The 15,992-nt window shown below is 40.4% G+C and overlaps 1 protein-coding gene across 2 annotated transcripts; it reads left to right on the forward strand.

Annotated features, from left to right (window-relative positions):
• The first annotated feature begins 2,903 nt into the window (after positions 1-2,903).
• On the forward strand, positions 2,904-7,296 carry LOC138369300 (uncharacterized). 2 transcript variants are annotated; one of them, XM_069332451.1, is made up of 4 exons: positions 2,904-3,057; positions 4,080-4,190; positions 5,203-5,374; positions 6,560-7,296. In XM_069332451.1, the coding sequence occupies exons 2-4, from the start codon at positions 4,080-4,082 to the stop codon at positions 6,694-6,696; spliced, it is 420 nt and encodes a 139-aa protein (XP_069188552.1). In that variant the 5' UTR covers positions 2,904-3,057; the 3' UTR covers positions 6,697-7,296. The 2 variants fall into 2 exon arrangements, with proteins under 2 accessions (XP_069188552.1, XP_069188551.1); XM_069332450.1 differs by having other exon boundaries at positions 2,933-3,057; positions 4,013-4,190.
• Positions 7,297-15,992: the final 8,696 nt, after the last annotated feature.

Consider the following 15,992-nt stretch of genomic DNA (forward strand, 5'->3'; position numbering starts at 1 on the left):
AGCTATAATAAGCCCATGATTACGCTATAGCTATAATAATAATAATAATAATGAAAATTATTATAATAATGATATTGATAATGATAATGATTTATAAATAGATATACAATGGCGTAGTTTACAAGGGTTACTTAGTATGCAATGCATATGTATAAATTATAGTTATTGAGAATATTTGTTATAATAATAATAATAATAATAATAATAATAACATTATTAATAATAATAATAATAATGTACACAATTATTTTATTATTTTTATTTATTTATGTGCAAGAAGGTACAATGGGTTTATGAGAGTACAGAATTCAATTTCTTTCTTTATTATGCACCCCATACCCATCCCGTGGGCGGTGGTGTAAAGGATTACAGAGGCACATAATCGGTTCAGGAACTGAACCCTCTAGTTCGTTTAGCTAAGCAAATAACAATATTTGACGCTAGTTACAAAATTATCAATGTTGTATACACATGTACACACCCTCATACATGTACATATATATATATACGTATACACAAATACATACACATACATATCTAATCACCCACACAAATACACACATCAATAATCTTTGTGTCACAAGTGGCATTACAAGAGGCTCACAACAGTCACTATACGAGGCACTTTACATCTATAGTGAGTCACACAGTTACTAGTCTTGCTGCACACCCACCCAACTGGGCGGCAGAGTACAGAGGATTGAAGTTTTACATTCTTGTAAAGCCACTAGCACGCATAACATTTTGGGCAATTCAATTTCTTTCTTTATTATGCACCCCATACCCATTCCGTGGGCGGTGGTGTAAAGGATTACAGAGGCACATAATCGGTTCAGGAACTGAACCCTCTAGTTCGTTTAGCTAAGCAAATAACAATCTTTTGACGCTAGTTACAAAATTATTAATGTTATATATACACGTACACCTTCTCATACATACATGTACATATATGTACATGTTGTTGTTATAGATTCAACTACTCGCAACAAGTTCCAAGTAGCACGGGCTATGGTGAGCCAGTAACTTACCTGGCACAGGAGCGGGGCAAGTAGCGCAGGCTATGTTGAGCCCGTAGGGGACTTACCTGGCACAGGAGCGACCTACAGATTGATTGATGAAGATTAAGCCACCCAAAAGGTGGCACGGGCATGAATAGCCCGTAAGTGGTGGCCCTTTTGAGCCATTATCAATATTGATCATCCAGAACCATTGATCTCCAGTATCAATAGATGATACTGGAGATCTGTGGAGGTGCGACTGCACCCTGCGTGACGGGAGATGTCTCGTGAGCGACCTACAGAAAACACTCTACATGTACAGTATATTGTGATGGGTCAGTAGCTAGGGATGGGAAGGCACGATGTGGAGTCTTGATCAGGAAGTACACCGACATCGGCACTGTAGATACTGTTATTAGACGCCGCTTAACTGACAATGTCTCCTCAACGCAGGCTGAACTCCAAGGTGTATTAGCAGGATTACAGGAAGTAGTCAAATGTGGTAAAAATGCCTGCTTCTTTATTGACAGTAGAGGAGCGTTAGAGTCTTTAAATAGCAGACGCCCAGTATACCAGAATATTGTGATAAGAGTGTAGAGAGAATATTAAGAAATTAGAAAAAACTGGGTATAAGGTAAGATTCATGTGGATCCCTTCACATGTGGGAATACTGTTGAATGAGGTAGTTAATGAGATAGCAAAGAGAACCACGGAAAAAACTCTTGCTGATGTTGTATGTCAGATAACCTTGAAACAAATAAAAACAAGAATCAAGATGATCCAAGAGGGGGAAGAAATGATAAAGAAAATGGCAATGGTGGACAGTAGTAACACACTTAAGAATTATTCAATAATAAATACAAACTCGTCCTTCACCTATGGTAGAGGAAAGTCTACTTGGAAGGATTCAATTTACGTGAGATTAAGATTAGGATACAAATATATCTGGCAATACGGTGTTGATGTCAGTGAAAAAGATAAGGAGTGTAAATTATGTAGTATGCCGCACGCCCACACCTTAGAACATTATGCATTAGAGTGTTAACTTATTGATTACTATAGAAGTAAGGAAATAAGTAGTGTACCACATCAAATTGTTTGGATGTGTGATAATGGTATGATAGACAGTATACTTAGAAGCTACAAGAATTTTGCCCCAAGAGTGTAACAATTATATGCTGTGCTTACTATTACACACAGAAATCACAATTGCGTGATGCATCAAATGAACAAATCCACAAGGGCCGTGACGAGGATTCGAACCTGCATTTAACTCACTTTGACAATGTCGTAGCTCAGTTGATTAAGGCAGTGTCTAGGATGCTCTCGGATGCAGGTTCGAATCCTCGTCACGGCCCTTGTGGATTTGTTCCTGTGCTTACTATATTAACCTGCAATGTTAAAGGGCATTCTTGTATTGTGATTTGTGTATTTGTACTCACTGAATTTGTGCGCCCCTTGAGGGACTTGAAGTAGAGGGGGTAGAAATAGCCTAAGCTACTCTATCCCTTTGAGATGTATTTTTTCTTGTCTCAATAAACATATTTGAACTTGAACTCGAGCAGAGGTATGATCGAAGCACTGTTTGAGAAAATGTTTGAACATCGTCCAGCCCGTCCTCCAAACAAAGACCCAAAAGTGATTCCATGCACCCGCCAAACCCCCTGTTTATGAATGAAAAACGGTTTTACACACGACTCACAACTGATTTCGTTCAAACACTGCCGGAACAAGTGCTTGACTGACAAATTTTGTTCGAACCACAACGCTGTAAATGCTTCAACCACGAACTACAAATACAAATAATCCCCAATAGAATCTGAACACCTAACCTAAGCTATGCCAATATATGCACAATATGCTTACATATTATGATATTAATTTATATGAGAAAATTCCTGTTTTGAATGAACAGCATGTACAAATTTATGAATGCGTCGATCGCTGGATGTAATGGACTTGAGTCGAGGACGGGTTGCGATGCCAGTTAGCAACTGACAAGACATGGAGGAAGGTGTGAGAGCGCCTTAAGGTTTATATATACGGATCATAAAGGAAGGTAAATAATTTGAAAATACATTATATCGAGCTAATACCTCGGTTCACTTAGCAGGAAATGGGGACCCGGCACCTATTGTGGGTTGCATTAAAAGCGAGTCGTTGGCCTAGGCCCTTAGAACAGTGGATTCCTATCGTGGGTCCATGAAAGAATTTCAAAGCGACTATCATATGTAATGTATTGTACTTTAACAAAATAAGAACACTTTATCATGAGAATGTTGAACTCATGTCTGCTGCTTTCATTTACATGCAATGTTAACAGAAAACAATGCAGGGTTTGTGACATGAATGTATCTATTTGTCGCAGCAGCTGCTGTAAATTTTCCTAGCCCAGTCTATTGTGTAGCAGGAGTGTGCAGCCGAGAAGGTGGCTGTAGGGGGCCCATAGGTGAGGTGGTTGTTGTAGGGGGCGGGGCACAGGTGAGGTGGTTGTTGTAGGGGCGGGGCACAGGTGAGGTGGTTGTTGTAGGGTGTGGTAGTAGGGGGGGGGGGAGATACAGGTGAGAACGTGGCTGTAAGGGGAGGGGGGAGCTACAGGTAGGAACAAGGGTTCCAAACTGTTCTGTAATTCCGCTCACTTGGTTTTTATAAACTCGTGTCCTCGACTCCATTCTATACCTTCAATGGCGTTCATATTCGGATGTTCATAATATTCTCAACTTGGATTTGAATTAACAAAATGTTGTTCCTTGTTACTATGCAATATTTTTTGTCGCTGCCATGAGTCCCGAGTGTGACGTGCAACATACAGTTGAACAGTGTCAACTATGCAAGAAAACTGAGAACCAGTTGGACGAGTGCCACTTGAATTGCTATCTCGATAGCTTGTCCATTTCTTTTTTAATTCTTAATTCACATTTGCTCGACAATTCATATTGTTAATCTGGGTTCAATCTGATGTTTTTTTTTTTTTTTTTTGAGATATATACAAGAGTTGTTACATTCTTGTACAGCCACTAGTACGCGTAGCGTTTCGGGCAAAGATGTTTTGTTTTGATGTATGATGTACGCGGCTGTCAGATGAACACTGAAGGTGTGAAGGCGGCATCCAGCGAGAAGGACCCTCTGGTGACCAATGAACTAACTACTATCCTGAAAGCATTGCTAATGACCCTCATGCCGAGCCTTACGGTAAGTGATGTAATATTCTTTGATTCTACATATTTCATGTGAATGACATTTATAAAGATTAATAGTTTAAAGTGCATTATTATGTAATGCTGCATAACGTAAATAATTGCTTGTTTATTTCTACAGTTGAAAATTGTTCATTCAGCATTGACGACATTTCACTATTGTTTAATAATTTTAGAGAATATTTCCTTAATATATTTGTGCTTGTCAGCGTATGTGTTCTTATCAGAGTCCCTGAATTGGTAAGTGAATGAGTAAGTGAAATGTTATACTACGGACCCGGCTAAAACCTTTTGGGTACATTGTGCATGTATTAAAATTGATTTAGTACAGTATTTTGTACTTTTGTATTTTGTATCATATCTGAGAGTGAGTGTGTCTAGGGTGGCCCCGCGGAGACCTCCTCCCTGAGCACGGCCTGCTCCTGAATAGCGTCACTTTTGGCTCGTATGCGCGCTAGGGCCAAATTTGGACGTAATTTGAAATGAAATACTCAAAAACTTGACGTACTGTCCCGTTTTCTGTTTGAGTTGCCCGGCTTGCTCGGAAAGGTTAGGAGAGGAAACTTTCAATTAACGTTTTTCATAACGTTTTGAAACTTTGAGTTTCCTGCCCACCTAACCTATCAGAGGACCCTTAACTTACTGTTGTTGAAAAAAAAATCCCAAATTTATTTTCATTTTTTTTTTTCATTTTCAAATTACGTCCACTTTCGGCCATACTGGTAAAACGGACAAAAGCGACGTTATTTTTAAGAGGACAAGTTGCGAATACTCTGAAGCCAACTCATGTTAACTCGGGCACTCGCAACCTTTCCTGTATTGATCTTTTCTTTCTGATTCTCTCATGTGGAAGGTTCTCGATGACCTCCATAACTGTGATCATTCACCTATCCTATTATAATTATACTGTACTTGATATTGCATTTTATTTAGGATTGTTGGAAGTTGCTTTGAATGTTCATGAAACTCTGGAAAAGAAAATGGATAACCGTTAATGTGCCTAGTAGGATGAAGAGGCCATGATGGGACTGGGAGGTGAGGCGCGCGCAGCAGGGTTGTGGAGCATCATCTGGCCGGTGATATACAACCTGCTCTCCATATTCCTCCTGCCATTGGTCAAGATTACCATCATGACCCTTATCTCTCTTACCTTCAGGACACTCTGCATCGCCTTCTTCGGTGAGTGAGCAAACGTGCCCGCTTCCAGGCGTCGAATCTTCTATTATTTTTATAAAAATCTATAACATTAAACAAATCCACAAGGGCCGTGACGAGGATTCGAACCTACGTCCGAGATCATCCCAGACTCTGCCTTTATCGACTGAGCTACGACATGGTCAAAAGAGTTGAAACCGAAGTTTTATTGAACTTCGTCACGGCCCTTGTGGATTTGTTCATTTGATGCATCACGCTATTGTGATGTGTGTGTAATCTGCAAGATTGAATCGTCTGGAAGACTATAACTGCCTATGTCTAACCTGGTGGATTTTTTATTGTCGCTCAAGAACAAATGGCAAACGCCAAATATATACAAAACGTGGATCATAAGTATAGTGTTCCATCTCCTTTCATTATATTTCCCTTTTGATGTGACTAATGCGTGCTTATTACCGCCCCCCCTAACATAAACACATGCGTCGTTCATAGGAATTGAGAAATTACAGCAGCAGCTCACAAGAGCTGTTAATTTTTATACCCGCCTGAACTCGCTCAAATATGCCTGCCTAACCAACCATCGAAGCAATACAGCAATTTTTAAATTAAATTTATCAATGAACAAAACCACAAGGCCCGTGACGAGGATTCAAACCTGCGTCAGAGATCACCCCAGACGCTGCCTTAATTGACTGAGCTACGACATGGTCAAAACAGTTGAAACCGAAGTTCTACTGAACTTACTGGATCCTGTAGCCTCTCAGACACAAACCAGGGTTTTACACAACTCCCCCATGCACTCCAGCTATGTCAATAGGCCGTTCTACCTCTTCGCCTTTACTTCATTACTTCATTTGACCATGTCGTAGCTCAGTCGATTAAGGCAGCGTCTGGGATCTCGGACGTAAGTTCGAATCCTCGTCACGGCCCTTGTGGATTTGTTCATTGATGCATCACGTTGTAATTTCTGTGTAATTCAATTTATCTTTTTTATACACCCAACACGACTATTTTGTAATCCGAAATAGATACATTGACGAACAATCCTGTTTACAAATCAGTATATAAAGGTGTTTTCTTTTAAACTTTTGTAATTTGTATCCATTGTTTGGTGTTACATTGTGTTTATATATTTTGCACCTTATTATTCCTCAGTGTATTCTACGCCGTAGACCACATAATTACTTTAATTTCGGTTCTTATTTGCAGGGGAGCACACCATGGCAAAGATTGTGGGCAGTGAGGGCTACATCTACTATGCCGTCATCATGGTCTCTAACTACATTGGCTTCACCCCAGTCACCCGCTTCTACACGAACTCTCTCTACAAGCTGACCAGTTTCTGACACATGCCTCAGGCATAGTAATGACTCTTAAGACGAGTGCACTAGTGCAGAAACATCTGGGGAAAGTTTTATGAAGTTTACCATCCCAGGAGGACGTCGGAGGGATTGCTACTGTTTGAGAGAATAATCGGTGCGTTAAACATCCAGGGACGACCATGACTCGTTCTGAATCCAGGACGTTCCGACTAAGTCCAAAGAGCATTAAAAGCAAATGAAGTTTTGAACAGTCGCATGATGAATTGCAGTCTGGAATGCACCATGCCACACTACTGCCTGGAATCGCTTTCAAAACTTGCTGTGCAATCCGGAATGCTAATTTAGGCGTTTTGTACAGTCTGAAACAAGCACCATAGTTAACAGGACAGTCTAAGCTTCCAGAGCACATTTTGTAACTTGAACCTCCACCTGAATTGGCTGTTCAGTTAGACCACCAGGATGCATTATGCAATTAAAATTGTCAGAAAGAACTGTACAGTTGGGACGACCATCATGGGTAAGACTGTAGTTTGTGACGGTTACTTTATCGGCAGGCCGTGTTGCCCTGCTTCAACTATGTATATGTAACACACTGATGGAAAATACAAACTATTCTACTTTTAACTAATTGTTTTTATCATTTCAAACGCGTAAAGATTTCAGTCACAAATTGGCATGGATATTCTCTGATTACAGAAGATCAGAAATATTATATCGACCCCAGTAGGTAACCGTTATCTCCACGTTGGACCTCTCTGCCTCTTGTCACATCCCGTGACACACGTCTCACCTAAGGTGTGATGTCGTATTCACAACGAATTTTCAAACTTGACACCATCTAGACAATAACTAGACACTAGAAGCTGAAAACTCTCGTACTTCATTTTAAAATGAGAAGAATCTGCCTTAAGTCTGTAACGTACGCTTATGTTACGCTGTTGAGTAGATTAGTGTTCAGTGGGTTTTCATATTTATTTAGCAGTCTTGGATACAGCAGTGTCGTAGACGTTGAGACGGAGCTTGAAGCAGAGCAGAGAGCTGAGTGAGGCCGGAGTCGCAGAGCTCTGTGGGAGAGCGTTGTAGCTGGATGCGGTCCTAGTCTGCTGTCTGTTCTGTGTCGAAGCTGTAGCATCTTGGGGTCGATTAAAACTGCATACGCAGAGTGCTACATTCTTGACTGGAAATTGTACTGTTGGCTATTCTCCATATCGCTTGCTTATATTCGGCGACTACTTCATCTTCCTCCAACCAGGATGGAAAGAATGTTACCTGTAAATAGGGATAGGATTATAGCTTGTGTAGTTAGTGCTAATTAGTGATGCCAATGAGACTGGAGCGAGTATAAGGTTTACTCGCTACAAGTCTTTGAGCCACAAACCACCTTGTGGGCACTGCCTTGATGTGGCAAGGGGAAAATTTGAATACTGGTGAGGGAGGCTTTATTTTTTCTCAGAGGTTCTGGGGGTACTGGAACCCGTGTGTGATGTGACCGGCACGCCTGCCGGAGAGGTAGCGCGATCCTCATTTTCACTACGGCCTTGTATTATCTGTCGCTACCCCATGAATGATTCTGGGTTCGTGGTGATAACAGCAGCGTTACTCAATATTTTTTTTGTTTAGTTCATTTATTATGCAGCCCATGCCCATCCTGTGGGCGTTAGTGGGAACAATTAGAGGCAGATAATGGGTTTAGGGACTGAACTCTATTTTCTCCAGGTTGGCAGACTGCACCAGGATTCAACAAGTACATCTTTTCTCTAACTTTACCCACATTTACTAAACAGTTTACCAGCATCGAAAGTGCCCAGTCAAATGTTAGTTATAATCACCCTAGTACTTCGGAGCTCATAAACTGTTTAATATATGTAAACATAGTCGCCAAAGATTGAGAAGATGTACAGGTTCTGATGAATCCACGCCCACTCAATGTTTTGTTTCTCACGACTGGTCTTGCTTGCCTCAACGACCGTTTATATGAATTCACCAATCGGAGGGTAGCATCTTTAATGGTTCCTTCCTAGAGTTTGTGTGACGTCGCCAAGGGAGTTGATTTGGTATCACACCCAAGTATTAATACTCTGGTTAAATTCCATGTAATCCGCTATTCACATCGTTCGGGTTTTCCACTACCCAAGATGGCGCCATCACTTGTGAGCTATCTACAAGCTCAATATAAGGCTTCTCCCTGACCTTGTAACATAACCTGATATTATACGTTAGCCATTGCATAATATCTAGAGCAATATTTGGTCTTTCGTGCACATATCACTTTGCATCTGGAGTGTGCACTTTACTTGATATACACTTTCACAAGCTGCTGGTGATTGTATATTTAGAATGGATTGAATTTTGTTACCATTTTTTTGTATTAGAATGTCATCAGCATTCAGCTTAAGAGTCGTCGTCACACCTGTAGCATGTGGTGTCACAATATTGACTTCTATCCTCTGGTGCTATTCTGTTAATTCGTATAATTCAATAAAAGAACTAAAAACTTCCCCTTTAATGGGGTTCCTAATTTAAACATCTTTTCTTTAAACATATCTCTGATAACATACTTGAACTCTTCATTTCCCTCCCAGCTTCTGGAACGATCGGAGTTAATAATAATAGATCATCTTCTAATGAAAACGACTCCCTATGATCCAACATTCCTAAGACGCATCGTAGAACAACAAATGAGCAGCAAAGCAACAACAGAAGCCAGCCATATCTTCACAGAAGGGTCGGTGAACACAGACTCTGAGAGTGCTGGACATGCTCTATACACGGAATACGAACATACATATTGGAGACTTAACAGACCCAGTATGTTTACTTCACTATCTTCTGGAATGTGAAGCGACCAACGACCTTAGAAGAGCTTTAAGAGTCCCTGAATCTTGCAGTAACCACCCTGAAGCCATCAACACAGCCACTCTTCTGGTCAAAAAAGGTGTCCAGCAGCTGGACACCCTCACAAACACTGTCAAGCAGTATCCTTCCCCGCGATAGCACGATTGACGATTAAAATGCAACCTCAGAATACTGAAAAGAATTACTGAACAAAAAATTGTACCACTTACGGGCTATTCATGCCCGTGCCCCCTTTTGGGTGGCTTAATCTTCATCAATCATAAGTCAATTACTCGGTATCTTCAACCCAAACTGAGCTGTTTGTCAAACAAATTCCATTCGCACATGTGATTGCACAAAACACTCAAAATGCAATCATACACACAGACTCAAAAGTTGTATTTCAAGTATTAGGAAAGAAGCGATGGAAAGACAATGTGGAAATATTCACCACATGTATCTAGGAGCAATAGCTAAAACAGTAGCTAAAGGCAAAGGGCTTAACATAACCTTGAACTAGATCCCATCCCTTACTGGAATCCCACTAATTAAGAAAAGCCAATAAAAGCTAAATTGGTAACTCGTCATCCAATGATCCACAAAAGAATCCAGCCAAGACTAGAATACCTACAAGAAGCACATTACCAAAAAGCTCACGCACCTCAACAAAGCCCATCTAGAACAGCAGAAATATCGCCCATTGCTAGGAAGGTTTCATATTCCAAAAGAAATCCACAGGAAAATGGTACTGCGATTGTATAGGCTACGCCTAGGTTACAGATGCACGTACGAAATTAATGAATCCAGATAGTGCGCATGGGTCTTCTGTCAGTCACAGAAAAATCTTCAAGCTTCACTATCTCCTGCAGCGAGAAGCCACCAACGATCTTAGAAGTGCTCTAGAAATCCCTGAATCTAGCAGTATCCCTGAAATCCCTGAAGCGGTCAACACTGCCACTCTTCTGGTAATAAAAGGTGTCCAGCAGTTGGATACCATCATAAATACTATTAAGCAGTATCCTCCCCAAGATAGCAGCCCACAATATAAAGCCTGGCAAAGTAAAGTGTGCCGTATACTGCGTGTCCAGTGTGACATGCGCACTCAACACACGGTACAGATCACCGCACGAATCACTCGTGACACGACATCAGGCTACTGTTTCCGGTGTCGCCTATTGGGTGGCTTAGCCATCATCATCATCATCATTATTATCTACCCCTGATTAAAAGTTTGGAGGTGAATTGAACGGATGATATACATGGGAACTGTGAGATCTCTTACCGATATATGCTGCACCTGTCATTTTTTGTTTTGGTCTAGGCTGGACAAAACAAAATGGTGAAGGTACAAAACAAAGCCATATAAATAATTTTAGGATGACCAAGAAATATTTACACTGAGGTAATGAGGATGGAATTAAACTTGCAGAGTATCTGTGGGACAGTTTCTGAGATAAATGTAACTACGTCGATTTGACTAATGAGAGGCGGGGAAGCTAATAAATTCATCCATTCAATACAAAATAAAAAAAATAGTAAAATAAAAAATAAATTTTAAGGTATAACAAGTGAGATGAGAACTTTTTTTTAATGTTACAAAATATGATGTCTTACGAGAATTAATGTATTTCATTATTCAGAAAACAACTTTACCCTGGGAAAAATATAACGCGAAGGTACTCACCTAGTTGTGTTTGCGTAGGTTGAGCTTTAGCTCTTTGGTCCCGCCTCTCAACTGGTGTACAGATTTAAAAACAAGAAAGATTACGTACAAGACGTACATCTGATAGCAATATATGATGTTTATTGCATTGCAAACACTGCATGTTTATTGTGATGATTGGGTTGCCAAGGACGGACAGGCAGGATGTAGGTGGAGTCATGAATATGGAGTACTTTTTTTTTATTAGCACGCTTAGGTATACCCAACAATGTGCTGCTACCCTATTCTATATGTGTATTGTAGATCAGAAACCAGCTACAAGCTCATCCAACATCCACACCTCACAGGACGGCCAGTCATACATGGAATTAGGAGAGAACATGAAATGTAAGGCTGATCTATTAACCTCCATTAGCAAAATTAGGGTACAGCACAAGAATCTCTTCCAATATTCGTGAGTAAATGAAATAATCACAGTACTCAAAGAACCTCATATCATTTGGTCTGAAATCACGGATAACAGGGCTATCACAGATATAGTGTTGGTGAGAATGCCCCAGCTCTTGTTCACATAGTTTACAATTGGAATGTTCCCTATTGGGGGATTCATTACCTGCAGCCACCTGCCATAGATATCGATATCCCAGCCTAATTCTGGCAATTACAATGTCACACTGTCTAGTGGATGTTTTATGCTGCCTGTACATATAATTATCGGTTCTAATGATTGATGAAGATTTATGACCAAGAGGTGGCACGGGCATGAATAGCCCGTAAGTTTTTTTTGTTTTTTTTTGGAGTGAATGTATACTGTGTGCTGAGGTCGCATCTAAATCGTCAGGCTGCTATCACGGGGAAGGATACTGTTTGACAGTATTTATGAGGGTGTCCAGCTGCTGGACACCTTTTTTGACCAGAAGAGTGGTAGTTTTGATGGCTTCAGGGTGGTTATTGCAAGATTCAGGGACTCTTAAAGCTCATCTAAGGTCGTTGGTTGCTTCACATTCTAGGAGATAGTGAAGTAGTGACCTTTCTGTGATTGTTTGACGAACTCTCTCTGGGTTCACCAATCTCCCAGTTGCATCTGTAACCTAGACGTAGTCTATATAACCGAACTGCTATTTCCCTGTGGATTCCTTTTGTGATATTTAACCTGTCTAACTTTCGGTTCTAAACATGTCATAGCTTTTTATACTCGTGCTTTCTGGCCTTTGAGTGTCATTAACTGCTCTTCTGCCTTCTCTAATTTCCTGAAATATTACGGTTTTTTCAGCAGAGATTGGAATGCCCATATCTAACTCCATTTCGAATATGGAGTACACTGACATCGGCACAGTAGAGATTGATATTGGACATTGCTTAACTGATAATATTTTTCCAACGCAGGCTGAACTTCAAGCTTTATCAGCGATCTTATAGGAAGTAGTAAAGATGCCTATTTTTATTGCTAGTATAAATGAGCGGTTGAGTCATTAAAGAAAACCAGTGTATCAATATGTTGTGGACGAAAGTTGAGAAAAAAGATATAAAAAAGTTGTAAAGTGGGATTGACGTGGATCCCTTCACATGTGGGAATATAGTTAAATGAAGCTGTTGATGAAGTAGCGAGGAGGGCCATGGAAAAAACTATTGTCAATGTTGTATGTCAAATAATTTTGAAACAAATTAGGGTGATCCAATAGTCAAGACAACACGAACAAGGTACACATGGCATTACTAAGTACCCAAATGTACTTAGTAATTCCATATAAAGTAATTCATACAGAGCTTCGAAAAAACTTTAGACATTACCACCATTCTTGGGAATTTGTACACAAAGTTAAGAGGTGGGACCAAAGAGCCGAAGCACAACACTGGCAAGTGCAATAACACTAAGTAGCAGAACCTGTGCAGAACAAATTCAGGTCTTAATGCTACCGTGCAAACTCCAAAATAAACTTTACTAAGGCGTAAAATATAAATATAATTAATTAATTAATAATTTATTTATTTAGTTATTTATTTATTTACTTATTTATGTGCGGGTGAGCGAGTTGTAGGAAGCTAGGTGGCCAATAACTTGCTGGATGAGCGGGTGGAAAGCGAGACTGCAGTGGGTTTTTTTTTTTTTTTTTGCAGGGATATTCCTGCGCGGGCCTAAGCCTCTGGCTGGCGCTAAGTGTTGCTTGTTTCAGTTTTACTTGGGCTGAGTGTATTTATGACTCGTATGGTCGCTTCAGTAAGAGTTTGCCCCCATGTGCTTAACAACTTCTGCTCTGTTGAATCTAAGTTGAAATCTTAATAGGTTTGTAACTGGGCACTGTGTTAGATAATGTTCCAGTGGTCTGTCTGGCATTTCTCTACAGTGCTGACATTTCCTCTCATCTTCCGGAACCTGTAAACCTATTTCCCATGCACATGGGTATCCAAGCCTGATATAATGTAAGTTCTGTTGTTCTACTGCTCCCTTTCATCAACATAAGTGGTCAGACTGCAGTTGACTGGGAGGACCAGGTTACACACACCCAACACAATGATCTATCAAGCGCTCACCTCGTACTTAATTATCACGTCCTCATTACACATATGGTTGCAATTGTGCCGTAACAATATAATAGGAAAATAACACACGGGTTCTCATCTGTGTCTAGGATATCTGCACAAAAAATTAAATCAAATGATTTTCTTATCGGGAGAAAAAGATAGAGGTAGAGAGGGGCCGATAGATGGATATATAGATGGATAGATGAGTAGGTGGAAGATAGATGAGTAGATGGATGATAGATGAATAGATGATGAAACGCTATGCGTGTTAGTGGCTTTACAAGAATGTAAAAACTTCAATGCTATGTACTCTCATAAACGCAATGTAACTTCTATACATATATATGTATATACATAAATAAATGATAAATTGATGGATATATAATATATATATCCATCATATAAGTAATATGAGTAAATGGATGATACATGAATAGATCATAAATAGATGGATGATAGATGACCAGATCATAAATGGAAGGATAGATGAATGGATAGATAGATAAATAGACAGATGGACGGATAGATGGATGGATGGCTAGATAAATGTGTGGATGGATTGATGGAAAAATGTATGGGTAGATGGATGGATGGATAGATAGATAGATGCGAGAAAGACCCAGACAACTCCGGGTATCCTCCCTAGACTATAGTGACTAGATAAAACTATAGGGACTAGATAAAGTATATTAATGTTTGTGTTTCTATTCAAATTACCAGCATATAACATTGGCAATATATCTATCTACTTGTTTTAAAATGTGAATTGTAGTTCTTAATTACATATAGCAGTATCTGTACTTGAGTATTTGTCAATCAATGTAGCTTGATATAATTTAATTTTAAATCATCAGCCAGAGAGCTGCACGTGTCATGGTAGATGTACAATGCTATATAATAAACATTCTTTACTAATATCAAGTATTGTAGCTTTCAATATTTTAATTAAAGTAATGAATGAAATAAGGAGAATTAAATATGTATCCGAAAGAAATAGTAAAAACGCTAATTTGTGGTAAAAAATAATAATGTTGTGATATTGAGGGTGGTATTAGGGAGACGCATGCGCAGTGGGCCGCTTACTGTACTCTGTCTCTCGCCGCCCCGCTGGACTCTGTTGCTGGCGGCCGTGTGGGGACTTTGTCAAATTTCAGTGCTGTTGTTGGTGATGTCCGAGATGGACGACTTTAGCCAGCCGGTGAGTTATCCATTAAGTTCCTTTTCGATAATGTTCATCATGTAGCAATCCAAAGTGCCATGAAAATGCCGAATTTGGAATATTTAGCTCTTGTAAGTGTTGTGATCGCAGACTCCTATGTAGAAGATGGCCGCCGAGACTAAGTCCGTACGTTGAACCCGTTTCCTCCATATGTGGAGCACGATCGTTATTACAAATTATAGTGATATTTGCCATTTCCCATATCTGTGAAAGTTTTGTGTTTGAAGAGTGCTGTTTTTTTGTTTCAGGGAGGAGGGACGGAGTCATTATCGAACGGTAAGTGTTGGTGGGTGAGCCGTGTAGAGACAAAGTCCCAAGCTGTGGCAGGACTTTGTCTGTGGCAGCCGGACACACCACCTGCCTCGCTCATCACGCCATTTTCTCCCTTCTATCATATTTGAATATTGTCCTTGCCTATATTAAGTTTGTATTAAGTAGTTTTAGGATTTAAACGTCAAGTAGTTAATTTTTGTTATAATTTATTATGTAAGTGAGATGGGTGGCGGATGGCGTGGGGAGTGTGTGTCTGGGCGCCCTGTAGCCTCGCCTCCCAGGAATTTCCCAATGTGGTGGAGGCCGTGCTGAGCCTCGTGCTCCCTCACCACCCATTGCTGGCCCTTCACCCCTATATGGCTGCTCCCAGCCTCCTGGTCATCATGTGCTCTTATAACTGACCATCATGATGCTCATTAACGATGATGCAATTAATCTGCGTTGATAGCCACACGCGTCTAATTTTTACTCCCGAATATTAATGTTGACGGGGGTCGATCATATTCACTAGATGTAGAGTATGTGCTTCAACACATGGTGGGAATGTGTTCGCCGAGTATGGGATGCTGAGCGCCGAGTATTGGTCTAAGTTGGTGCTGGCGTCCGGCCCGGGCTTGCTAGCCTGCCACATGACACTTGTTTCCATCCTGCATGTTGTTCAGGTCGGGGAGCCCCCCCCCCACCACCACACCTAAAAGCGCCTAGGTGTATAGTAGCAATAGATGCTTAGGGACCCACTGTGTGCTAGCTGTCCTTATCCGCGTGCATTTAAAGTCGCAGCTGTCAAGACCTTTAAACATGTTCCCT

The sequence above is a fragment of the Procambarus clarkii genome, chromosome 27 (assembly GCF_040958095.1).
Source record: "Procambarus clarkii isolate CNS0578487 chromosome 27, FALCON_Pclarkii_2.0, whole genome shotgun sequence".
Lineage (NCBI taxonomy): Eukaryota > Metazoa > Arthropoda > Malacostraca > Decapoda > Cambaridae > Procambarus > Procambarus clarkii.

Bases quoted from the DNA above. Each gene is read 5' to 3' on its own strand.
- LOC138369300 (XM_069332450.1), top strand. From the start codon at position 4,056: ATGTATGATGTACGCGGCTGTCAGATGAACACTGAAGGTGTGAAGGCG. The intron at 4,191-5,202 runs GTAAGTGATGTA...TGTGCCTAGTAG, and splicing joins CCCTCATGCCGAGCCTTACG to GATGAAGAGGCCATGATGGG. The intron at 5,375-6,559 runs GTGAGTGAGCAA...TCTTATTTGCAG, and splicing joins ACTCTGCATCGCCTTCTTCG to GGGAGCACACCATGGCAAAG.